This window comes from Thermobia domestica, chromosome 15 (genome assembly GCF_964235325.1).
Source record: "Thermobia domestica chromosome 15, izTheDome1.hap1.1, whole genome shotgun sequence".
In the NCBI taxonomy this organism is placed as follows: domain Eukaryota; kingdom Metazoa; phylum Arthropoda; class Insecta; order Zygentoma; family Lepismatidae; genus Thermobia; species Thermobia domestica.
Window position 1 is genome coordinate 29726862 of NC_137468.1, and position 26044 is coordinate 29752905.

A 26044-nucleotide genomic window follows, 5' to 3' on the forward strand; every position below is an offset into this window, starting at 1 on the left:
GTTGTATCCGGAAGATTATTGCTAAACATATAAACGAAACGAAATATTAGTTATGCCTGTACTCATAAACTTCAAGCACTTCCCAAATAAAATTAGGACTTTTTAGGAAACGAAACAATCAGAAAAAAACCCTCCTAAAGTACCTTTTCTAAATCCGCTACTGATTATTTGTATAAATTGGTATTCAAGGTTGTGTCCGGAAAATTATTGCTAAATCACTTCACAGCTACAGTATAACAGAAATGTGGAAGTACGGTTTGACGGATATATTGAAAAACGTACGCTTTGACGGATAAATAGAAAAACGGGCAAGTTTAACTTTTGCACTAGAAGCTAGAGTACTAAAAGCTCTTAGAAATGAAACACGGATGACAAACTAGAGAAGAAAAAAGATGTCGATAACTCAAAAGTTAAAATAAAGTTAAATAGCCTCTAAAATTACCCTCAAATACTACATTCTTCATGTTAGCTTTAATTCGTAAAACATGTGCTCCATCCATCTTGATGGTGAATTTCAGAGCGAAATATCACATTCAGGTCATGGAATTTTTATCTAACTATAGAATATACTATAAGAAAGCTATTTAGATAGAAAAATCATGAAGTTGAAAAAGCCAAAATTTCCAAAATTCTCGGTTTTTTTCCAAAAAAGCCGGCTTTTTATGTGAAAAAAACCATCGATTCAAAAAAGCCGGCTTTTTTGCATCTCTATGCCAGAAGGCCATTCTGACTTGGCATGGTACTGAATCCCATGCTATGACCATAACGCAACGTTGTCTACCTCAGATTTGGGTTGAATATCGGACCCAATGATTCATGCACTCCGCCCGTTTGGGAGTGGAACGAATCTTTCATGTTACTGCACCTTATTTTAGGAAAATGACTGATAATGCCAGTGTAATAATTTATTTGCATTCCCAATATATTTACCTTAGAGAAAATCTACTTTACTGTATTCCACGAGGGAGGAAGCTGTGTGATGCAAAACTGAGGGAAGTGAGACAGTGATAGTTCAATATTACCAGGCTATTATCCCTTTGTTTTATTTTTATTGTATGTTACTGGAACTAGTATGTTCTCTATCTAAATATCCATGTTTTACCATCCTCCGTTATCGGTGAAAGGTACTGTAAAAAGGAAGTTGAAGTATAGGAATACTCCCTTAAGTACTAGTGGTGCGTTCGTTTCGCTGGTACCGGTGAATTCTGAAACATCGATATTTAGAAAGAGCGTATACTAGTTCCTGTGTAATTCCTTAAACCGCTTGGGATAGGTCCTATAGTTTCTAAGTTAGGGAGTTTTGAAAAATGATTTTTCGAATTTTCAATGGATCATAACTCTGAAAGGAGGCATTTTTCGACCCATGTTTATTAGAACTTTTTTCTTGCATTTCGTATAAGGAATCGCCTCCCAAAGTTTGTCGGTGGAGCTACCTACCACCCTGTATATATATATATATATATATATATATATATATATATAAAGTTCATCTTTTAGGCATTAAATTTTCATATTTTGGACTATTCATTTTTATATTTTAATTTTTGCTTCGTATTTTGCCTCTCTTTAGTTTTCAATAACGTACTCCATTGACCAACGTAAATTGTTTTGAAGAGTACGCAGTGACGAATATGAAAACTCATTGCTGAAACGTTTGCGCTTAAAATTATCATTTGAATGTTTCGGTTAAGAACGCAACTAGTATTATTATTAGATACGCATCCTATCGGTTCATTATGTAATTTTTTCTCACATAGCCTCCGTTTTGAGAAGACACATCACATTCCTACCAACTAAAGTCTGTATCACTCACAGAAGTTTGTTTCTCCAGTTTCGATGATAATACAGCTAATTTACCATTCTCAAAATGTTGCTATTTATTTGTATATATTCCGCCTATTTATTCCGAAATCTTCGACTCCTTTGGCTGAATGCATTACACACTTTCAACACGTAAGATTAATGACGGCAAAACCGGCTCTGAGCCCCCTACAGAACTAAAAGACACAAGCCCTAAGAGAATCCAGTTTCACAACTTGAGCCCATCCCCTCCCATTCGCACCGGGGCTGCTATAGCTACGAGGGCTGTCCAAAAAGTAACAGACATTGAAAATTAAAAAAAAGTAACAGAATGAACAAATCAAATTGTATTATACACATTTGAAAGGTACGCTCTTAAGCTATTTTTCCACATAATCGCCATGCAAATTAAAACACTTATCATACCGTGGCACAAGTTTTTTAATAACGTCGCGGTAGAAATCTGCCGCCTGCGACTTCAAATACTGGCTTACACCAGCATGTAGTTCGGCGTCAATATCAAAACGTTGTGTAGCGAGCCATATTTTCATCGCTGGGAAGAGGTGATAGTAGCTTGGCGCCAAATCCAGGCTGTATGGCGGGTGATCGAATACGTCCCATCCAAAAGCATCCAGGAACTCTCAGGTACGCTTGGCCCTGTGTGGACATGCGTTGTCGTGAAGAAGAAAAAGAAAGAAAAGAAAAAAAACTTCGCGCTACGTTTTTCCCGGCGATGGATTTCAGTTGGCTTGTGGTATTTTTGCCAACGAAAACCTAATCATAGAAGAACTCACCCACAAGAGGCCGGATTTTCTACTGCAGCGCACATTGTAACACGTCACAGAAAGCGCAGTAAGAGCGCTACAGTTCTCCCGCTACCACAGCTGGATGCGTATTGAGTGTGGCAACGTTCTGATACCAAGATGGCGACTCTAGCCCCACTCACTACCGCGATAGGCCAAAACGTCTGATACTTTCTGGACAGCCCTAGTATTTACCACTACTCTATATAACCTACACTTACCTGAACACTCACTCACAGGACTCCACAATAAAGCTGTTATCCTTTTTAACTCTGTTGGAAACCTGACAATAATCTTAGGTGCCGGCAGCGTAAACCTTACTACTGGTTCAATTCTCCACACCACTACTATGCCTGATCGCTGCCCCATACATAAAAGGCTCCACATTGTGTTCTCGCTCTGCATAATATGAGACCAGGTAATGGCTGGAATAATCAAAATGAATATATACTCAGTTTTTTTTCTTTTTTCTCTAAAGTAATCGTGCATTAAACAGAAATCACTAAACCTAAGAAAGAACTAAATGAAGATTTTCATAGGTCCAATCGTCAAAAACACTCACCTTACTGACAAGCAAAATGAAATTAAATGAAATCTGGTTTTGATGTTCCTATCGTTATAGTTTTTTAAGTCAAAGCAGACACTTCATACAAAAACTAGCTCTATTTTTGCGCGATGACCAGCCAGGTTACGTACGGCAAAAATAGCACAATGATAAGTTGAAGTTTTTCGTATTTTTGTAAACATGCGCTGTCATGTATTTGTAACTTAAAATATCTAATCCTTCTTCAGAATAAAGCCTACGCTTAAAAAATTACATTCCTTGAATATTGTGCATGAACATTGGACCACATTAAGCAGGAAGTATTAAATCAATGCAAACATTTGGTCACCATCAGATTACTAAAGAATAATCATATTGCCAGAGAGCATCCATACTAGGCCACAGAACCTTCTATGATTTATCCCTTCCCTGTTAAAAAAAAAAGAAAAAAAATCCCCATATGTACTGACTCTCCATTCTACTGAATGTTACAACTTCACACATACAGAACCTTTTATGAGAGCCACATTTCTTTCCCTCTGCCTTTACAGTTTAAGCCTATGAGAACAGCTTAAACCAAGATTCCAGAGGGCGAAGGATACTGCGGTGAGTCTATATAGCATGGTGCTCAATCCGGCAATGTCAGATTCAAATATTCATCACGTGGTGACCCTTATTAACTTCGATTTTCACATAACCTCATACATTTAAGTCTGTCAAATGAAGCTCGGTCGATGAATATATTAGTTTGACTGCTGATTGTTGATGGGACAGTCAATCTGGTATATACACAAAAATCATTACGAGTCTGCATGATGCATACAGGATTGCTGAATGAAGATGCGAGCATGGTATGTCTACTTTGGAAGCTTTATTCAATTTTATCAATTAACACGGTTACACATAAGGTTGTCAAATTACTTCACACTGGATACAACTATAAAACACGAAGGAATTTTGGGGAAAAAAGTCGATCAAGGCCTGTATTTGAAGATATCAAAGCATGCGTCGCATATTATAATTAGAGATACCCAGAACCGGTTTTCGGGTCTGAACGGATCCGGTTCCCAAGATCCGGTTCTGGAACCGGGTTTTCGGATCGAGGTCTGGAACCGGTTCTGAAAACCGGATCTTCAAGAACCGGTTCCGCTGGAACCGAAACTTTGTGACTATCCCTACACTTCAGACATATCTGGTCTGTACAGTAGATGATGAATTAGTTTTCTATCGCTCCAACAAGTGAAAACGCCTACAGCATCATTCAGTAATCCTGAGCGCTCGTCCTAAACAACGAAACCATTATTGCAATTTCATGCCCAAGTATATCTTACGGGGTAGCATCTATAAGCAGAGACTCCAATGAAACAAAGAAAATACACGGAACTACATAGTAAGAAGGAAGGAAAGATACGTTTAACATAATAAAAAGGAAAAAAAAAAAAAGCAGATTAACCTATCCTAATAAATACTACTATCGAGAATCACGCTTTCTTATGCCAAAGAGACGCGGTAGCAGCTAGGGTTTGTCGGCTTCAGCGTACACGAATGATATTGACGGATTTCTCATTATGTCGACTAGTCTGCGCAAAAGCGGTAGCAGCTAGGGTTGTCGACGTAAGGCTACATGGCATTAGTAGCTGGACTGACAATGAGGTTAAGTCTCACTGGAGACTGTCTGTGACGATATTCGGTTTCAGTGGAGAAGATAAAAATATATGGATCCTCATGTGGACCCTTAAATATGTCAGAGATTGTGAGTATCAGTCGTGATGCTTATATATTTATTTATTTGTTGCTGAGAGTGGTGAATGTTGATAGATAATAGTATGCTTTTGGTGGGTTGGCAGTAAAGTTCATAAAATACTGTACTGTCCTAACTATGAAATTATAATTACTGCTTGGTTGATATACTGTGTAGTTAATATATGTACTTGGATACCAAATTATAAGATGGCCGACTAAATAAATAATAATTTGTACAAAGTTAATACAAAATTTCCATTTATTTTAACAACATAGAGAAAAGCAGAAAGCTTAGAAGTGCAAGAAATTTTTCAGGATCTGAATCTGAAGTACATAAGTAAGATGACTGTTAAAATTCTTAGGCATATTAGCATATCGTTCATCTAAGTATTATTTAGCAACTGATCCCTTTGGAAACATATTTGACACACAGAAATACAAAACCACATTAAGCATTGTTTTATTAATAACCCACAGACTTCCTTTGTTCTTGTTGTTTTAAACCTTATTATTAAGTAATAACCTATTTTTTAAAACACATTACAAAGCTTGCACATAACGTGACAATTTTAAGTAAAGAAAAAAAAAGATACATTCGAAAGGTTTTTTTTTCCCTCCTTAATGTAATTAAGATGGAAATTAATAGCAAAGAATAAACAAGATCATAGCCAACATTTTTTATTGGACAACTTTTGTCTTACAACGCCATCTTGGTTAGGTGATATTTCACATACAAAACATATTAATCAACCCTTGAAATTTACATTCAATTTCTATCAAAATCTATTCTTGCAAGTATGATTAACTAAAATTGATCTCTATTAGCAAATACGATTTTGTGTTGTCGCTAACATATCTTCGGTGCCCCGCTCCCGAATGTCTCCCCCTTTTCCCTGTGACTACGCCTCTGCTAATATGTTAAATTTCGTTTAGTCCTATTTATATTTACCTGTAGTCTTAACCATATTTGTCCTCTCTTGTAATTCTTTAAAATACGCTTCTGGAGTGTTCGAACTCGGCTTTTCCCAAGATTCTTTTAAATGTTCTGTCCATACATGAGATAAGTCAGCAGCATCAATCCACCTGCTTTTCCGTGGCACATGAACACACACTGCACCATAATTGGTGACTGACGCTAGCACACATCTAAACAAAGATAATAAACGAATGAAATGAAGCCTTTTATCTCATAATGCATACAAAGATAAGACAAAAAATACTTGTACACACTAAAAGCGAACGAAAAAGTGAGAAAATCCCGAGAAAACCTATGTACACGGTGTTCGTCCAACCCTCAAAGCCTACTTGGCGAGTGCTGAGATCGAACAAGGGATCTCCACATCACAGGTTAGCACTCTACAGCTGAGTCATTACGGCCCCGATTTGATGTTTGTTCCCGATGTAGATCTGAGGTCTCGGGAATAAAGCTTTTTATGATTTTTTTTTCTTGAGGATATTTTGTGCTTTTTAAAACATTTTAACTTTAATGAAGAAATAAGTTCCACCTTCCTCTTCTCATTATAACACGATCACTTGATAGAAAAAAAGAGCAAATCGGTGCACCCAATGGGTTTTCTAATTCGAACGAATTCTTTCTAGAGCTATTAAAGTAATATTCTATGACACCTCTTCTTGCAACCATCTCCAGAAGCTTGAACCACAATTTGTAGCCCAAAGGGTTTAGGTCTGGACTTGAAGAAGGCCTATCTGAGGTGGAAATGAAGTCCGGAACATTGCCTCCAGCCACTGCTGGGTTGTCTGTGCCTTGTGTGCTGGGCCTGAGATCTGGAAGCTTCAAATTATCTCCATAGAATAGGGTGTTGGTGAGATCCTTGGCTAGTCTCTCAGCCACTATCTCCTAGCACACTTTGGCTGGATTTTGACCTCCTTTCCTAGAGATTGTGACATATATTTTGTCATTTTGGGCACTGAAAGTCTCCTTAACTCTCAAAATCTTTTCATCAATGAAAAGGATTCAAAGGTTCCCATTTAATGTGTAACGTTTAAGTAAGCGCTTTGCTTTTAGGAGATTCTGGCCCTTCAGTTCACTTGTCAGTTTATCTTTTTTGCGTTATTTGTAAGCATGTCACTCCTTAACGTGCGAGATATAGAAATTTTCGATAGTTTTAGCTTACGAGTCATACTGGATTTCGTCGGACACACGCCGCCGCTGCTTTCACAAGTTCCGGTGTTCGTACTGTGCATAGTCTTTCACAGTTCTAATCTCAACAAAGCGCTAGATATTGCGGTAAACTTTTTTTTTTTTTTTTTTAAACTAATTTTCAGTTTCTGGAAGATTTTGAAAATCTCCCATGGTGATTTCCCTACCTTGTGCAACGCTATCACGGCCACACGATTTTCATACTCGCCCCATTCCATCTTGAATACTTACAAATGACACCTTTACACTTCTTCAGTTCATCCAGTAATGACTTATACCGCTCTTGACGTCGCTCGCTTGTACGGGCGGAAGTACAGCCACCCTCAAAACCTGGTCCAGTATTTATGATAAGAGTAGGTACACAGCATTTATTCATGCAATTCCAATTCGAGCGGGGGAAGGATTGAAACGCTAGACCCAAATTTCATACTTCAAATAATATTGACAAGTTATAAAGAAAGAAGGAACAAGCTCTGTAAATAATGAGCTGTTACTACCGTTAAACTAACATATCCAAAATGGCCATTTATGGCTGTAATTCTGTACACTGAACTTATATTAGGTTCTAACAGCGTATATGAAGCTCACAATCAAGTGTTTCCTGAACAACCAAACAAACAAAAAAGAAAGCGAAACTCTTTACCAAAACAAATATGGTTTCTATCTGTTTGTTGGTTTACAATATTTTTTTTCTTGTCTGCCAGTTTGAATTTAGGCAACCTGTACAACATATATTACAGGACGTATAACTTTCAGAAACTAGAGAGTGTGGTTAGGCAATCAACACGACATTCCTGATATGTTAGGTTACATAACTTACACTTGTTGGCTGCCAATGAAATGTTCGAAAACTAATAAAGATATACAATCCCGGACAGAACATAGAACTGATATGTAGTGAAGTTGTAAAGACATTATTTTAATTGGAAAATCCACTACAGGAAATCAAAGGTGATACTTGAATAAGAAAGTCATAAAAAGTCAAGACGACTAAAATTTCATTCTAAAAAATCCTGCTATTTATGAAAAACAAAAATTCCATCCAAAAAAGCTGTTCTTTTTTTTCATCTCCAGTTACTGGTATTACAGTGTGGGCTCGGTGGTTCACTGACATAGTGTTCACCTCTGATGCAAATGGTCCGTCGTTCGACCCCAGCCTACATGAGTTTGTGGTAGACAATATCGTGTCATTTTTTTTCTAGGGGTTCTCCCGCTTCTTGCCACAGTCTCATTCCACAATTTTTTTTATAAACATTCACTCTGATTAATCACCTGTCTCCTTTAGCCTAAAGGACATATTCGTGGATCATAAAAACTAGGTATTTCATCTTGGACTCAATGTAATGTTCTCACAACAATCTTCTATAAAAGTAGGATAAAAGTATTATATGTATGACGCATTACCTCTCTGCAGCAAACAATGTACCAAAAACTCTCACCATTCTACTGTTTTGGGAGGTAGCGTAACGTAACTGAACTCACTTGACATAAAAAAAAAAAAAAAAAAAAAATGCATGCATCAGTTTTGTTTTTTTGCGGTGATAAACCTTGGTCCTCTTCAACGTTAGAATTAGTTTATTCAGAATTTAGAAAAAACTTTTTTCTTTTCTTTCTTTATATATATATATATATATATATATATTGTCAATCCCCCTGTTTGTGCCTTTAATAGCAAGTGCGTAGCTCGAAGACACAGGAAGATTGTCCTCCGAACATTTTCTATAATGTCCGGGAAAATTCAATTGCTAATTCTAAGAAAGTAAACACATGACGAGTCAGGTTAATAATCATTGTATTTTCAATAAACAAATATGATGTTCGAGTGTACTTTGTTGTGTGAAGGATGAACAAACGTTACCAGATCACAACCTACGGAGTCTGACTATTTTCTCTATTTGATGACGAAAAACGAATAGCAAACACATACCTTCAGGATAGATGTTGATGTCGTTTCTCGGGAAGCTAAGGTGAAGCAGAGTAAACTCCAACTATTGGCGATAATGATGCTGCCAAGATGTTCCAATGTAGAACGGTTGTAAAACTTATATTATAGACTAGTTCACCATAGCTAGTGAATAGTCTCAAAGTAAATATCGTTGAATTGTAAAACGTCAAATAACTGAACTGAGAGTCTCTTCTCCGTTGAATGATCGTCTGAGACCTCTCTCCGTCGAATGATCAAAGAATAGTCGTCTAAGACATATCCCCGTCGAATGATCACAATCTCATCTTCGTAGGGTATTTATTTCAAACCTGTTACTTTCCAAACTGCCACCTTGCTTCACTCGCTCCACGTGTTTTGCTATCTCATTGCCGAAATTCACATTTCTGCAATGATCATCAAATAGACAAAATCTCCAGACGTCTATCTCCGTACTCTGACAATTTTGTCACATCCTAAAATTTGTGTCGATGTGAACAATTGACAAATAACAACATAAACATTACAACTTACTCTCACAACATTCCTAACACAGCATTACTTCTGTGTTATTCTTTGTAATCAAAACATTGCACATTCAGACGTCTGTATTTACAACTGACATAACAAAACAATACTTGGATAACATAATTTTGAAATTTATTTTCTTAACCTAATTACTTGACTTTTAATTTTCTCACATTCATTTATCTTTATTCAAAACCCTTCCATTCTTTGCTCGCTATGGTATAAAGACAACGAGTAACCTGCACATTTTACTAATTATTGAAGAGAGTTTAAATATAACAGTACTTGCCTTCTGTGTTGTAGCATGCCGCTAGGAGACCATGCGATTTGTATCACTTGATGAGGAGTTGTATCGCATCCTTCCACACTTGGCGTAAGAGACGGGTCCAAAATCATTCTATACAAATTATCTCGCTGCAGTTTCCATAAAAAATTCGAATCAATTCCTACGAACAGAGAAGTTCCAATTTTTATATAATCATAGAAACATTAAGGACAAAGTAAAGATCTGTAACTTTTCCCAATTCGTATGATAAGAAATTACACGAATTTACACAAAGAAACAATAAAGAATAACTAATAACCCTATATTCATGACCTCGTATGGTTATATAGTATAACATTTGAAAAGGTGCGTATATGTCGTCTTTCTGCATCTACTATTTGTAATGTACCCTTAAACCTAATCATTTTAAATGCATTGAATACTTAATAACAATAGTTTATGCTACAATAAAAACAAACAGCAATATGTATGCTTCAGTGTTTCAATATACAATATTCTAATACACATAAGAGTATTAGTTAAGTTCAAAAGTAGGGTGTTTGTGGTTTGACCCCAGACCACGTAATAACAACATTATGTTAGTAAGTCGTTTTTTTTCTCCCGTTTCTTTTCATTTATTTCCAACTGAACATTCGCTTACATCTCTCATATGTCTCCTTTCGCCTATATGGTATCGCCGAACAACGTTAAAATATATATATAAGAAAATCACATTACATAACATTAAAATGAACTGAACAACTTTCCGGGGCCGCGGTGATTCAGTGGTAGAGCGTTTACCTCTGGTGTAGGGGGGGGGGGGGTCTGGTTCGACCTCACCTCGCGTCAAATGAACTTTGTGGTGGACAAACACTGTTGTGCGTGAGTTTTCTCGGGATTCTCCTGCTTATTCCCGCTTTATTCATTAAACTATTCCATTCGTTTCTCATCAACACCGTCTCCTTTAGCCTAGCCGTCATAACCGTCGGACGTAAAACCGAATGATTTTATTTCATTTTTCTGAACAACTTTCTTTTTTTAATTATATTATTGAACAATAAAAAAAAAAAAAGCAATTTAGTTGGTCACATTAGACTCAATATGGTGAACTACAGAACTCAGCTGGAACACTTCTACCTCGTGCTGTTCTTTTCCCTCGTTAAAAAAAAGAAAAAGTGATTAAAACAATGGAATACAACCCACTGTAACTATACGAATATCAAAATAAGAGAAGTTCTTAAATGATAATATGTAAACGTACTATTTTTATGTACAGCACCTTATATTCAACGTACTATTAACTGTGTTGTTTCAGTGCTCTCTGACACTTTCCTCAGCAGTACTGCAACAGCTCATCTCTTCTTAGAATTTTATCTTTCACTATTCCGTGTGCTCGGTAAACAATGATCAAGTCAAACACTTGATATGAAAAAATAAATCCATTGCCCTTGAATTTCCTCTTTGAAAAGAGCCTTTTCTTTCTTTCTTTTTTCTAAGAAAAATAATAAATTGTGTGCTAGTTTGTGGAAATCTTAGTCACTTCTTAAGAGGCACTTGGTAAAGATACTGTTATTATTATCTCCGTTAAACGGAGTGATTTAATATTACTTGTACCTTAAACAACTTAGATGATTTCACACTTGGTTATTGAACGTATGGAACACATTTTATATTAATAATAATTACAACTATCCTAAATAATATTCATTTCTTTACGTATTTCTAGCCAATATTTCCAGTACTTCCCATAGATACTCTTCGTCGGGGCCAAGAATTAATACTATCTTTTATCCTGGTCTATCCATAGTGTTTATTGTAGCAATAGTGAAGTAAAAGTATACATTAGAATTAAGAAATGTCATTATATCTATACTCTAGTGTTGTTACAACAAAAACTCTCAATATGTGAAGACAACCAAAGAGAATAGCCACAAGTCTTAACCTCGACGAAGAGTATCAGTGGGAAGTACTGAAAATATTGGCTAGAAATACATAAAGGAAACACTATTCAGGTTACCTGTAACTATTATTGTGTATTTAATTTCTTTAACATGCCATAGAAACATTCAAAACATAAATATTTTTCATTATATAATATAATTAACACTTAGTCAACTTAGTATGAAGCAGCACTGAAATAGATATTTTTGAGTGTGGCTTTCTCGAGAATCATTAGAAAGAATATGAAGAAAAAGAGCAAGAGAATCTTCGATAATCAAGTATTATCAGAAAGAAATAGACAAACAAAAAGTATTTTTTTAATCAAAATAGTTCTATTTTTCAAATATTTCATTTCACTCAGCGGGGTTTCCTTATCTACATACACTATTTAATAAAAAAAAACTATTCCAGTATTACACTAGTAATACAGGGTGAGTCAAAATGATGTTCCCGATTTTGTTACTTTATTATTCGAACAGTAATGAGTTTTTCTTGCCAATATATTTTTTTTTTCTGGAATATAATCTCAAAAAGTTTCTATTCTCTTTCTATTGCAGTGGCGTAGTTACGTAGACGTCCACCAGGAGGCAGTTTAGTCGAAGTGCGTAATATGGTTTCTACAGGCCACACAGAGCGTTGTGTGCTTGATTTTCATGCGACTAAGTCCGTTGTGCAAATTCAACGCATTTCTGTGGTGGAAAATTTAGGGTATTTGTATCGCCACTTGCTACAACTGCTGTTGAATTGCGTGAGCGCATCACTGCAGCTGTGGCCGATATCGACCCTGACGTGCTAAGAAGAGTTCGGCAGGAACTTGATTATAGACTAGATGTGTCTCGTGTGACTCGTGGATCGCATATTGAACACTTATAATATGTTAGAAAAAATATTGAGTTGTTCAACAGTGTGTGAGTAATCTCTGTTTACATATGTGTTATTAAAAGCAAAAAATAATCATTGAAATCGGGAACATAATTTTGACTCACCCTGTACAACACAATTATTTTTCTCTTTCAGAGGTGGGATAGTGTGGTAATAACAAAGTTCTATACTGTAAGGGTCGCTCTTGCATAACAGTTTGCGATCCGCGAATTCAAGTCCAGAAGCCTATTCCACCATTGAACTTTGCAAAATTTGCACAGTGAAAAGTTTTTGAGTTACACCATTATTTTTGAAGAACTTTGCAGTAATTATGTTCTGCAACAGCAAATTTGCAAAGTCTTTGCAAAGATATTTACTCATGAACAGAAAAAGAGTTTCGAGATATGAATGTAATTGAAAGGTCAATAACAGGGTATAGAATTACAAATGTATAGTAGGGATTTTACTGTAGAATATGATTAGACTTTTTATAAACGACAAACATGACATAAATGCTTACGTTAAATTCCGTGTGTAATGAATAAATAACGTTTCTGTTGAGAAGTAGTAATTTTTAATTGAGTTAATTCATGTGTTCCAGTAAAGTAAATGTGTTCCTATTATTTAATTTAGACTGAGTTCTTTTACAACCAGTATTTGACAAGTTAGTGGTAATTGTTACTATGAAGTGCTGTGGTACCGGTTTCATAAATGTTGAGTCATGTTTGTTCTTAAGCAAATATTTCTGCAAGTAGGTTATTTCACAATCGCTTTCATGACGCACATATTAGTTTATTATGAACAAGTACAAAATAACTTAAAAAGGATATGTTTACTGAATGCATTTTATACAATAATTTATTTATTTTACACTTCCGTAGTTGATATTGTGCCTTGCAACAAACCTAATAATTATAAGTTTAGTTGGATCTCAGCGACAATTATTGTTGTGTAGTACAATATACCGTATACAAATCAGTTAATTAAAAATAAGAATATAAAATTATCTCAGTCTGGGTTTTGATTCATTTGTCCTATAATATGGACTTTGAGAGTGTTTCCCTTTGTATATTTAAAAGTGTGCATCTGAGAAATTATAGTGTTAACTCTGTTAATGTTCTCCAATGTGCTCCAATACGAATTCTACTTGCTCACTTGTCAAACGAATACATTCTTTAAACTGAAATAAATTCATACCGTGGAAGTTGATTGTGCTTTTATAACTTTCTTAGGAACCTCATCCTCACTTAATTCATCACTTGATGAATATAATAACCTCCGAAACATTTTCAAACGACAATCGCTCTTAGTCAATCATTTAGGCAAAGCGAAACTTCTCTTTGCAAACTCTTCTTCGCACTTTTCAGTTTTAAGATGATGGTGAAACAAAAGTCAGAAATTTTCGCAAAGTCTTTGCAAGTTTTCGCTTTGCACTTTTCACTTTTCACTTTGCAGAAATACTTTTTCGTGGAACATAAACCTTGCTGCAAATTGCAAAGCGCAAAGTGAAAAGTTGCAAAGTTCAATGGTGGAATAGGCCCCAGGTCGCGGTTCCGAGCCTAAGTTAATAGTCCTGTCCTTCAGAACCTGGGAGTTCCATAAGGACATAACATACAAAAAGTCACTTATACAACTATTTTTTTAAATAGTGTATGCAACTTAGAAAGCTTCAGCGCGTAGAGTGAAATAATATACAAAACAAAAGTATTTTGTAGTAAAAAAGGCGATAATTATCATTAATTATACGTAGAACATTCAGAAAGTAATGCCTCTAAGCCCACTATTTGGCTAAAAGTACTGCGAACATTCTGAACTGTTATCATTAATGCACTGATGTTTAAGCTATAGAATGTCACTTATTTCACTTCCTATCTCTTCTCGTTCCAGAGTAATGGAGCAATCCATGGCATCCAACGGTGACATCCGGTTGAAACAGCGAGTTGTCATTGAATTTCTGATTGCGGAAGATTGTGCGCCCAGGAACATTCATCGTCGGCGATGAGTCGTGGATATATCATTACGACCCGGAAACGAAGCATCAGTCAATGGAGTATCGCCACACATTCTCTTCTTCGCAAAAAAAAAAAAAAAAAAAAAAAAAAAAAATCAAAGTTGTCCCATCTACTGGCAAAGCGTTGTTGACACTCTGCCTCATCCTGCCTATAGTCCGGATCTCGCGCCCTGCGACTTTCGGCTCTTTCCCAAACTTAAGGATCACAAGAGTCAACGCTATAGTTGTGACGCGGAGGTGGAAGCAGCAGTTCGGCAATAGATGGTATGAAAAATCTTGTTTCGCGTTGGCGCAAGTGTGTTGCCCGTAATGGGGACTATGTTGAGAAACGATGTCACCATTTGTAGCGACATCGCAAGCTTTTCATTGATACCTGTACAAATAAAGGTATCACCTTCGAGGTATTACTTTCTAAACACCCTCGTACATTTCATTAGAAATAAATGTTGCAAGAAATCACCAACCGAATCACTATGTACTCTGAAAACAGTGAGATAGGAAAGAACAAGTGACAACATGTAAACTTTTTCTTCATGGAAACAACAAAATCTTCATCATACTTGCATTATCATAGAAATATCACTTACTCACTACATTCTGATTAGCTCATAGAAATTGCTGAAATGTATTTAAACTCCAGCTAATAACAATTTTTCTAAAAGGAGAAAATTTGGAATCTCAAATTGTAGTAATACGAATTTTCTGTGTGCTAAATACTAGTAAATTATTATTTCGTTTCAATCATTGTTACATTCAAATTTCAAACTATTAATTTAACAGATTCAGTAAAATCATGCATTTCTCACTTACCTGTTTTAGCGGTTGGCGTTAGTACAGGAGTCTTTATCAATGTACAATCAAGGGTAAAAGTCATCTGGTCACTTTCTGGAACTGGGCGAATATCCTGGACAACAAAACAGAATTCACAAAACACTTTGGCCTCTCAGACGCTTAATTTTCATTTTCTTACCCAGTCTTACTGACACAGTCTCCTAACTCCAGTTTCCACCTCAGATCAGATTTCTCAGTAACAGGCCATTGCTTCGTTACCCACTCCCGTTAATTAAATAACATGTATGTCCCAATTTTAGCAAGTCTGGCCTTTAAAACGACAGTATTATCTACATTTAACTTCGGAAAATCCATCCCAGTTAAACTTCTAAGTTAACATTTTGTTCGGCATTTTACCGTTTTATTGTCTTGAACATAGTACGAGTTTCCCTCCCCTTTTTAAAAAAAAAATTAATGGAAAAATAAAAGTACTCAACAATATACAGGGTGTCCCGTAACTACAGGGTGGCCGGTAGATGGCAGCAGCAGAATTTACATTATTCAAACGTTGAAATGTTGAACATTTGAGAGAAAGAGCATGACAAGAGCGATGTTATTTAATGTTTGTAGACAATGGACGTGTAAATTACCGATCACTTATTGAAATTTAGTGGATTTCAAAGAGCACTCAAGGTTATAAGTAAAAGCTTCCAGTACTTAAGTATCATGAGTGTAGCATTTGAAAGTGTTTGCAGTGTTTGTGTTGTGATGTGTTCTGAAAGTGTTTCTAGCATATATGGTGAGGTAAATAAATGTTTATTTGTTTTGTATGTGAACTGTAATGTGGTATAAAAAAGGTGGTGTCACATGAAACGTCAAGATGCCACACAAAAATGAGCAACTACCAGACATTCATTACATGTACAGTTCGTCTAATGGTAATTGTCACTAAGTACGGAAGTTATACCAGCAATACTTTGCATTCGCTCCCATACCAAATGTTCGAACGTTTCAAGACGTTCACCACCTTTAAGTGAGTTTGGTCAGGTACGTCAACCATGTCAACACGAAGGTCTACCTCAACCGCTTCATACACCAACAAAATACGTTTCTACGCTCAGTTGACAGAAACCCTTAAGTTCGTACAGTTGAAGCAGCAACACGAAGTATCACGAATATTAGCATGGAGAACAATCAATGATGCACCCATTTCACATACAACGTGTGTAAGGATCTGACATCTTCGCTAATGGAAAGGCTTGTTGCAACGTGCATTCGTGTTAATGGACAACAATCTGAGTATATTGTGTAAACGTACTTAACATTTTGGTTTATGTATTAAATTAATTTGGTTCTGGAACTGTTTTTCTGTGTTTCAGCTTCCAGGGTGTCTACTAAAATTTCAAAATGAAATTTCGTGACTTTTTCGTGTCCTTTTCTTTACTAAACCCAGGGCCGGCGCGAGGGGGGGTCGAGCCGTGCCACCGCCCAGGGCGGCACGGCTAGTGGGCGGCAAAATTTGGAAAAGAAAAGAATAGTATGAAAATATAATGGTTCGTAATAGGCCCACATGGAAAAATAAAATTGTGTTTACCTGAAAATGTAATTAAACTTAATTCACTCACATTCAGGAAAATACTCACTTAGGAAATTCAGAGCATTCCCCCTCATTTTCAATGATCAAACTACTAGCCACAGGTATCTCGTTCAAGATTTCCCTTGCAGCGACGTAGATAAGATTTTCAACTAGGGCGGATAAGATTATCTTTGATATATTTTTTTTTCTATTCAGCAATATTCTAACGCTCCACTCCAAGTATACAAAAGGTACTATCCCACTTGAGACAAGCGGTTCTAGCCTACAACACCTAGAGACATTTAGGTTCTAGCAGCGACTTTTTAACCAATTTACAAATTCTTCACATCTTATCAACAATTATATTTTAGAGAACAAGTTATATATAATTGTTTTTATATTTAAGCAATATAAATTTGACAGCGTCATGGCCGAACACATTAAAAGAACATGGGAGGACTAAATAAATACCACCATTACTAAGGAAAAGATGTTCAAAATGAAATTATTCCAATTCTTAGTGAGTAAATTGAAAGTAAAATACTGTCTTTGTTGAGAGCTATAACATATTATAGTATAATACTAAACTGTACACGATATATTTCTGGTACAGAGCAAATGACAACAATCGTTTACAGTAATGAAAAATGAATGCCTTGTAAAAATTTGTGAACACTTTCTTGATTTCGTACCAGTAACAGACATCACTGGTCTAGGACTGACAGAAGTAATAATTAAACAGCTAAAGGAAATGAGATGAGAATATTGAAGATCCACAAACAAGATACAAGATCGAGTTTTATTACAAACTTCTAGACGCCATTATGTTAGCTTTAAGAGAAAGGTTTGGGCAACTTAAAGATCACAGCGAATATTTCGATTTTATGTACGACATAAGTAATCTTAAAGATATGCCACCTGAACTTTTGTCTGAAAAGTGCCTGCATTTTAATACGCGAAGAATCGAAAGATATTAACCCCAGTGATATTAACCCCAGACGAACTGAAACTATTATCTGCTATAATTAAGCCTAAAAGTTCAACAAAAGAGACTAAAATCAATCAAGGAAAATGACTTTGCCTCCAATGTCAGTGTTGCACTTATGATTTTGTTTACCTTACCAGTAACAGTGGCAAGTAGAGAAAGAAGTTTTTCGAAACTTACTCTAAGCTTATTAAAACCGTCTACGTTCTTCCATATCTGAAATGCTTAAGTGGCTTGTTGATGGTATCAATGGAACACGAATTGGCTGAAACATTGGACTACGCGAATGTGATAAAGGAATTTACTCATATCAAAGCAATACAAGTTTTTTCAATTAAAGTACCTAAAATTTGTGTATTTCTATTGTGTTTTAGTACGCTATAAGGCTTAGGCTAATCACTTACTTTTGCCGTAATATCTGATTCACTATATTATCTTTATGCTCCACATTGGAAATACCTTTTGATATAAAATAAGCTTAAAAATTAAAATTTTTAGTCGGACTAAAGCATATATATATATATATATATCACGTACAGCGCAATCGATCATACTGAATATTGTGTCATGTATGGAGTCGTTTAAATACTACGTAAGAATTCGAGAGAGGTAGTTCAATTTTTTGTTTACTTCTCCTTTTCATACATGTTTTTAAATATGGTATCTTACATTTTTCTTAATACCTGAACGTCCTTTGTCAAAATAAGGTTTGCGGATTAAAGAGGCGGCATTTGAAAGTACCGCCCAGGGCGGCAAAACTGCTAGCGCCGGCCCTGACTAAACCATACAATTTCGTAACATTCTGAAGTGCGAATTAGGCCGAATTTTCATACATACGATAGAAGCATACTTCGGTTGCGATTGGTAGCGTCTAAAGCCAACCATAGACATTTTTGGTGGTGAATTTTGACGTTTTATAGAACAAAATTTTCCGCTCTGCACTTATATTTGTACAGATAAAAAAATTCGTGACCCAAAAGCTAAATTTCGTGACTTTTTGATTTCGTGACCGTTTTCTCATTTCATGACTTTCGTGACCTAGGGATATGACTTCCTTGAATATCTCCTTCCAGAGGCTTGTAAACACCTATGTTTATATGAAGATTTTCATTTCTTTGGGCCTCAGGAAATCACACCTGAAATTTGTGTAGTTACTAACGGGACACCCTTTATATATATATATATATATATATATATATATATATATATATATATATATATATATATATATATTACACTTTGAAAATATTACATAATAGAAAACTTACCAATTTATTTGAGTTTTGAATCCAAGATTTTATTGCACCTGCTTCCAGTTATTACCACTCTGTATTCAAATTCTGCTGGTATACTCAGATTAGATAGATTCGAACACCCCGTACAAGCGGTAGTGAAAATACATTTATAGCCAATGTCAATCAAATTGAAATATAAGATATTATTATTACATAGTTCATATATACACCAGATGTTGACGAGTCATGCAATGTCACGGTCGCTGGCGAGTGATAGATAGTAGAGTCCTGCGTGGTTTGAAATAACTTCTTCTTCTTCTTCTTTTTTAAAGTGCAAAGGGTTAGGATGTGATTGACAATAAGAATATGGATTTTACGAAACTGTTTTTATACTAAAAATATCGTTCTGTGTTCGAGTCATACAGTATTTTTGATATTAACTGTTTGTATGTAACACGAGATTGAAAAAAAAAAAAAAAAAACAGTACCGAAGGAAGATCCACACTGATAATGTTGGAATGGAGTTTGTACACTTCAAGCAGGATAAAAATTAAATCTGTGATGATGTATGCAAAAACTGAGCACTACGAACATCAGCAAAATTTTGTCGCACATTTGTGCATTGTAGCTCATGGCGTACAAATAAACAAACGATGGGATAATTCAAAAAACAAAGACGACATAAAAAAAAAACGAGAAAATTCACAAGATGATCTCGTGTAACCACAAACTGATTTTGTTACAGGTCGAACCAGCGATCCGCTCTAATCAAAAGTCTACGGAAAGCAGCAATTATTGCTACTACGTAAAAGTGACTGTGTCTTACGTTTCATAGACCTAGGTCATATTTTCTTTAACCTCCAACTCAGAACTCTCATTCACAATTCAAATTTAGGCTTTAATTCGTTTTGTAATTAGGCAATTGCACTATTAGTTCCATATACATGTTTTAAACCTTTTATTCTCGAGAACTGGACCCAACAGAATAGGATTTTCCTATAGTGACTAGCGCTGAGACAACAAACCCATTATTATTACTATTATGTTGTCCGAGTCTTTTTTCCGTGTTTTTATGCATGGGAAGCAACAATAGTGTGAAACTTTTACCAACGAAGTTTTCACTAATTATCAAACATTCATAAGATTTATTATTGGACAATGCATAGTTTCTACTTCTACAACTACTCTAAAGTCGAAATTTAATATTACTTTTCTGAGAGTATTCTGATAACGGTGAATTACGACGAAATGATTACAGAATGTCGCCTGAAAGAGCTAATACAGTATATTGCTAATTTCCCGGCGAGCAAATAAGATAAACGCTCGCATAATGGATACGCATTTCTTTTCTATGAGCTTAAAGAAAGAAAGAATAAAACAGCTAAATATTTAACACAGTACTGAGTGGAGGATAAGTCGCTTGACACTACCAGTTTACTGGCTGTCCATTGATTAGCATATTAGTTTCTTAACGGAAACGCATGTGACGCTATGTTAACAACAATTGGGATTGTGCTTGAATGATTTCATTCAAAAATTTAAGTTTCATGAAATTTGAACTTACTTATTAATACATATTACGCATAAGCCCAGATACCTGATAGCGGAGCGATTGGTCATAGTGGACACAGGGTTACAAAGTAGTAAAATCTACATGGGATTATATTCAGTGAAGTGATGGTTTCACAAATCACATTTATTTAGATTTTGTGATATATTTTCAATATATGTAAGTAATAGGATTGTTTGTTAGCTAATGTTGTCATCATTTACGTTTCATCTAATATTAGTTATTCACTAAGAAAATGTAAGTACAGTCTATTGATTTTCGTACTTGGAGCAAATGATGATAAGAGCAGTAGCGGTTCTCGAAACGATCTTTAAACATATTGATACTATAAGGTTGGTCACATCACTTAGGTTGATGCTAGTAAGTTCTCGCTTTCAGCAGCAAGGGTATATGAGACGCAGACCCACAGCTTAAAATGGAATCTGAACCACATGACCTCACGCCGGGAATCGAGCCTGGGTCTCCAGTGCCACTACTAGAAAAGCGAGTTGTTGTTCTCTAGAAGTGGTAAAAACATGGCCACAGTTACAATTTGGTGGCCTGTTTGTGAGCTGGATCTTCCCCGATCAAACGAGCCTAAATCTATTGTTATAGAAGAACAACATAGACAGATAGGTGCTACGTATGTTATAAATGTCCCAAAAGGTGGCAACCCATATCGTATCAATCAGTAATTTGTTTAATATTATTTTGCACGAATTATATCACTACGCTTCCCGAATTTTGATGAAATTCTTTGTTTTTCAGTTATTGTGAAAATTATTATTAAAAAATATAGACTTACCATATCCTCTTAACAAATAATTTTCATTAATGTGAAGGTTCGGTTTAACTTTAAGGACTATACGCACTTTCACCATCAACTTAGAAAGAAAAGTGCATCACATGTAACAGTTTCAATATTGATGTGCCTTTTATTCTGTACATACACACTTACATCCATGTAAAAACATATACAGCATATATATTACAGTTTTAATAAATATCCATTACTTTGGCGTTGCAATTATCACTGCAAGTACCCGCATACTGTTGTCAACACTCATTACATTCACACAAATATGTATTTAATTAAAGGTAGAAGTTCATATATTTTATGATATGCTCGCCTTACTGTGAATTATAGAACAAACTACAACAAAATACGCAAAGTCAAAATACTTTTTAAATTATCTATTAAATATGAATTTCGTGTGTCTATCTGATTCTGGTAGAATAAGATAGCTTGCTGTTTAAAACAAGTGAAACTAAGCACAGAATTGGCTTTAGTTAGCATTTGAACTACGTACGCGTGACTCCAATTTAGGTGAAAATAACAGTCTTAAACTTAAATGCACTTTTCAAACTCCTTAATAACTTAACACATACACAACTAGTACAGAACATTGTTTATCACATATAAAGTGGTACAAAACTTCCAAACAGGGATCTGGAATATTTAGAAAATTTAACATAAAATCTTTCTTCCTTTTTAAACTTTACTCACAGAAAGAAATTCTATAAACTAGATTTTTTTAATGGGTGTATTATGGACTACAACGAAATTTTCGTATCTACTTCCCAATATCACGTGAATTTAAATTGGGGAACATGTAGTCGACATATCGAGAATCTCAGAGTCGTTGTTGCCGGTTTTCTTGGCCAGATTATATTTTACTACAAAATGTTATCAAAAGCAAAATATAGCATTATCTCAACATTCTACCGTTAAAAAGTAACACAATATGAATTTTCCTAAAGAAATTAGCTACTATAGTTCACAGACAAAATATCTGAATAATGTAAAGCAACTCATGTGGTTGATTACAGTTAAAACCTGGCTAATTAAGAAAAATAACTTCCTTCACAACTATTTCATTTGACATGGTTTGTAATTATACATAAATCAGAACTACTATCTTTTAATTTAGTCACTAACAAAATTACACTTTCCATAAAAGTTTACCCCTGCTTTCAATGAATATAATGAACAGGGTGATATTTTTTAAACTCACGGATTTCATTTCTAACTAAAGTCCGATTTTCATGCTGTTTGTGGCAAATGATCAAGGAAGGATAAATTTATAGAACTATGTTTACTGGTTTGAATTCATCCGGGATAATATCGGCCACGCCTCAAGAAAAACAGCAAATATTCGCCAGTGTACCTTACAACTGGAATGACGTGCGGTGCGGTGTGAAGTTTTCTTCGTTAGACAGCAACCTCGCGAAGGTCAATAAGAAATAGGAAACTGGACCGTTGTTTTAGGAATCGCGCTGTACATTTCTCTGCTACTGTGAGTATGATCAGGACAAGTTTGGAGAACGGAATCTGTTGTTGCACGCGAAGGACATTTAGGAACAAATTTGCCTCACGCTCTATCCCAGATAGGAACATAATATGGTCGTTAGTGAATAAATCGGAAGAAAAAGGATCGCTTCTGAGTGAGACAGGGAAGTATCAGACCCCACCGGCGGTTGCTGTGGAAGATGTCAGTTGTCAACTACTTAGGTCGCCCAAGAAATCTCTCCGTTGATTGTCGCAAGAAACCGGCTATAGCTATTCAACATATGATTTATGGGTGTTACCATTAACATTTAATTTATATTCTCACTAACACTGAATTTGTATTCTGCAATTTCGCTTCAAAAATCCAAAACCTCATTTCAATTGTAAGGTACACTGGTGAATATTGGCTGCTTTTCTTGAGGCGTGGCCGATATTTCGATATTAACCCGGATGAATTTAAACCAGTAAACATAGTCTCATAAATCTCCCATCCTTCCTTGATCATTTGCCACAAACCGCATGAAAATCGGACTTTAGTTTTAGTCTTAAAAATAAAAAAATAAAAAATAATAATAAAAAAAGTTTGCAGCACAAGACAAAAGGTTTCATCATCATGGGATAGAATTGCTGCAGCATCGTTGTATTAAGTGTATCACCCTACAAGGCAACTATACGTTGAATAAAATGCTATCACTATGTACCTGGCGTCACATTTTCACTCTAAGGTCAGAAACTTATCTAAACCCCATCGTACGAGTATTACACCGTTCCCTCATACCCTTGAATCTGCTGCCAAGAAACTACCACCTAACAATAACACTTACTCTCAAGTATAGTAAATATTCAAAATAGTATTTCGAGTGTTTTCCTTACAAATTATTTCATATATATTTACTCAGTTATAAATGATGTTGAACACATCTCTCATCGTTCAGTAATTAATTTCACCGGAATATTTTCTAAATTATTCGACATCAAATTAATATCAAATATTAGAAATTAAAAACTGAATATTGTTACTCAATATTTTTGATCTTTCCATTATTATTATTATTATTATTATTATTATTATTATTATTATTATTTTACAGAAAATGAAATATCAGTATGCATAATCCTACCTTACTATTTCGTTTATATATATATATATATATATATATATATATATATATATAACTGTCGTAATTTAATAAAAACTGACTAGTCATTAGTGTTGTAAATAGAAAAAAACCGTTCGTTTTTTTTCAGAAATGTACGTTTTTTTTAGAAAAAAAAACATTGCCTCTCGTTTTTTTTCTAAATTTCGTTTTTTTTCAAATAGTCATTTGTAATGTATCTTACGTCATTTAAGTCTGAAGTATTTTTATGTAGGTGTAATTACCATAAAATGCAACATAAATTAAACACTAAAAACTGATACGGTACAAATATTTTGCAATTTATATGAGTAGTGTACCTAGTAAGAATCCGGGTTTCTGTACTGTTTCACCAATATCAACGAAGAAATAAAAGTAGAAATGAACATTTTTTTTTCGTGAAAGTAGGCCTTTAATAAGTACGAAAATAATATAACGAACAGTATAAAACGCAAATAACTTGTCTAAAGGTAAAAACTAAAACTAATTTGCCTACTAATATTTTTCTGAATATCATATATAAATAATTTGTCAACTTGATATATGATATGCATTGCTGGCTCTATCATATGTGCAACACGTGCATTTCCACGGGGCTGCAATATCTGTCATAAGTATTTTATTTAAAATAAATATTTCTTGTTGGAGACAGACTTCATGATCATGGTAGTTAAATTTACTAAGCTGACCTTCTATTTGAATACTACATTCATAAATTATGTTTAGGTCGCATTAGTTTAAGTCTCATGATCAGTGCTAAAGCAAATGATAAAATAAATCCCAGAATAAACTGATTGATTGTTGTCAAATACAGGAACTGAATTCTCGAATGCCTGCCCCCTTTGGTTAGTTAGCAGAGCTTCTCTTGTCTTTGTTGCAAATAGGATCGTTATCATTGAAGGTGGAAACACTTTTTTCTTAAAAAATAACAGTTGTAGAAGGAAAATCAAGAAATAAAGGTAAAAGAGCTAGTTGCACTATAATTGCAAACTGATATGTTGAGACTGAAACTCGATATTGAATTCTATAAAATGGATTACCATCTTTCAGATGTATTTGCTTTATCTTTCACTAACATAATAGATTCATATTTAAAGAAAAAAAAACAGACACAACAATATTGTATTTGTAGTAAGTATATAAGCCTTTCTGAGTGCGAGTGTAGTTTCCCTCCCTTTTGTTGTTCATGCTGGAGTAGCATACTTAAAATCGTGACTTCTAAGATTTGTTCTTTTTGGAGAAAGAGGGAGGCGGCAAATTACGTCATTGCGCGGGCGACAAATTGCCTAGGGCAGGCCCGATGATATGTACACTCATGTCCAAAATGATTGTCGCATATCTATAACTGTCTTCTTGTAAGAATATAATTTGATAATGATTTTGCAGGGTACTTTTAATACTGATGCTATGTGTATAATCTGAAAATGTATATTTATGATAAATTTCAAAGGAAAAGAATTATAAATACGAAAATGAGAAAGAGTAAAAGAAAATGTTGCTAAGTGGACAAGAAAGTTTCGTTTTCGTTTTATTGTTCTTATTTACTGCTGTTTTGACATGAAATTTTCCACATACATGTCTTTGCCGATTATACACATACTAACATTATAAGAAATACCAGGCGGATTCGTTATCAAATTATATTCCTAGAACAACATATTTATAGACATGGAACAATAATTTTGGACATGAGTGTACATACAAGACATGAATATAGGATGACATAATTTGAAGTAATGCAGGGTGTTTCAAAATGAATATTAGGGTTTTGAAACTTTGTAGTATCTATTACAATTATAAGTATTATCAAATAAAAGAGCAACTCAAACAGTTTTGTACACACGCATGCCATGCATTGTTTCCTCTGTCTGCCGTTAGAAAGAGCAAGTAGCAAAGATGGAGACTAGAGACCAGAAAGCTTTGT

At 34.9% G+C, this 26044-nt stretch overlaps 1 protein-coding gene and 1 non-coding gene across 3 annotated transcripts in view; both read right to left on the reverse strand.

Annotated features, from left to right (window-relative positions):
* Positions 1-26044, reverse strand: part of LOC145672150 (T-cell immunomodulatory protein) — an 80252-nt gene that overhangs the window by 34888 nt on the left and 19320 nt on the right. For both annotated transcript variants that reach the window (XM_081741475.1, XM_081741478.1), the window contains exons 3-6: positions 15389-15482; positions 9790-9946; positions 5840-6036; positions 2825-3028 (exon numbers count right to left, since the gene is read on the reverse strand). In XM_081741475.1, coding sequence (XP_081597601.1) covers positions 2825-3028; positions 5840-6036; positions 9790-9946; positions 15389-15482 — 652 coding nt within the window. The remainder of the gene's footprint in view (positions 1-2824; positions 3029-5839; positions 6037-9789; positions 9947-15388; positions 15483-26044) is intronic.
* On the reverse strand, positions 3494-3815 carry LOC145672175 (small nucleolar RNA U85). The gene has a single exon (XR_014128620.1). It is a non-coding gene; the product is annotated as a small nucleolar RNA U85 (small nucleolar RNA).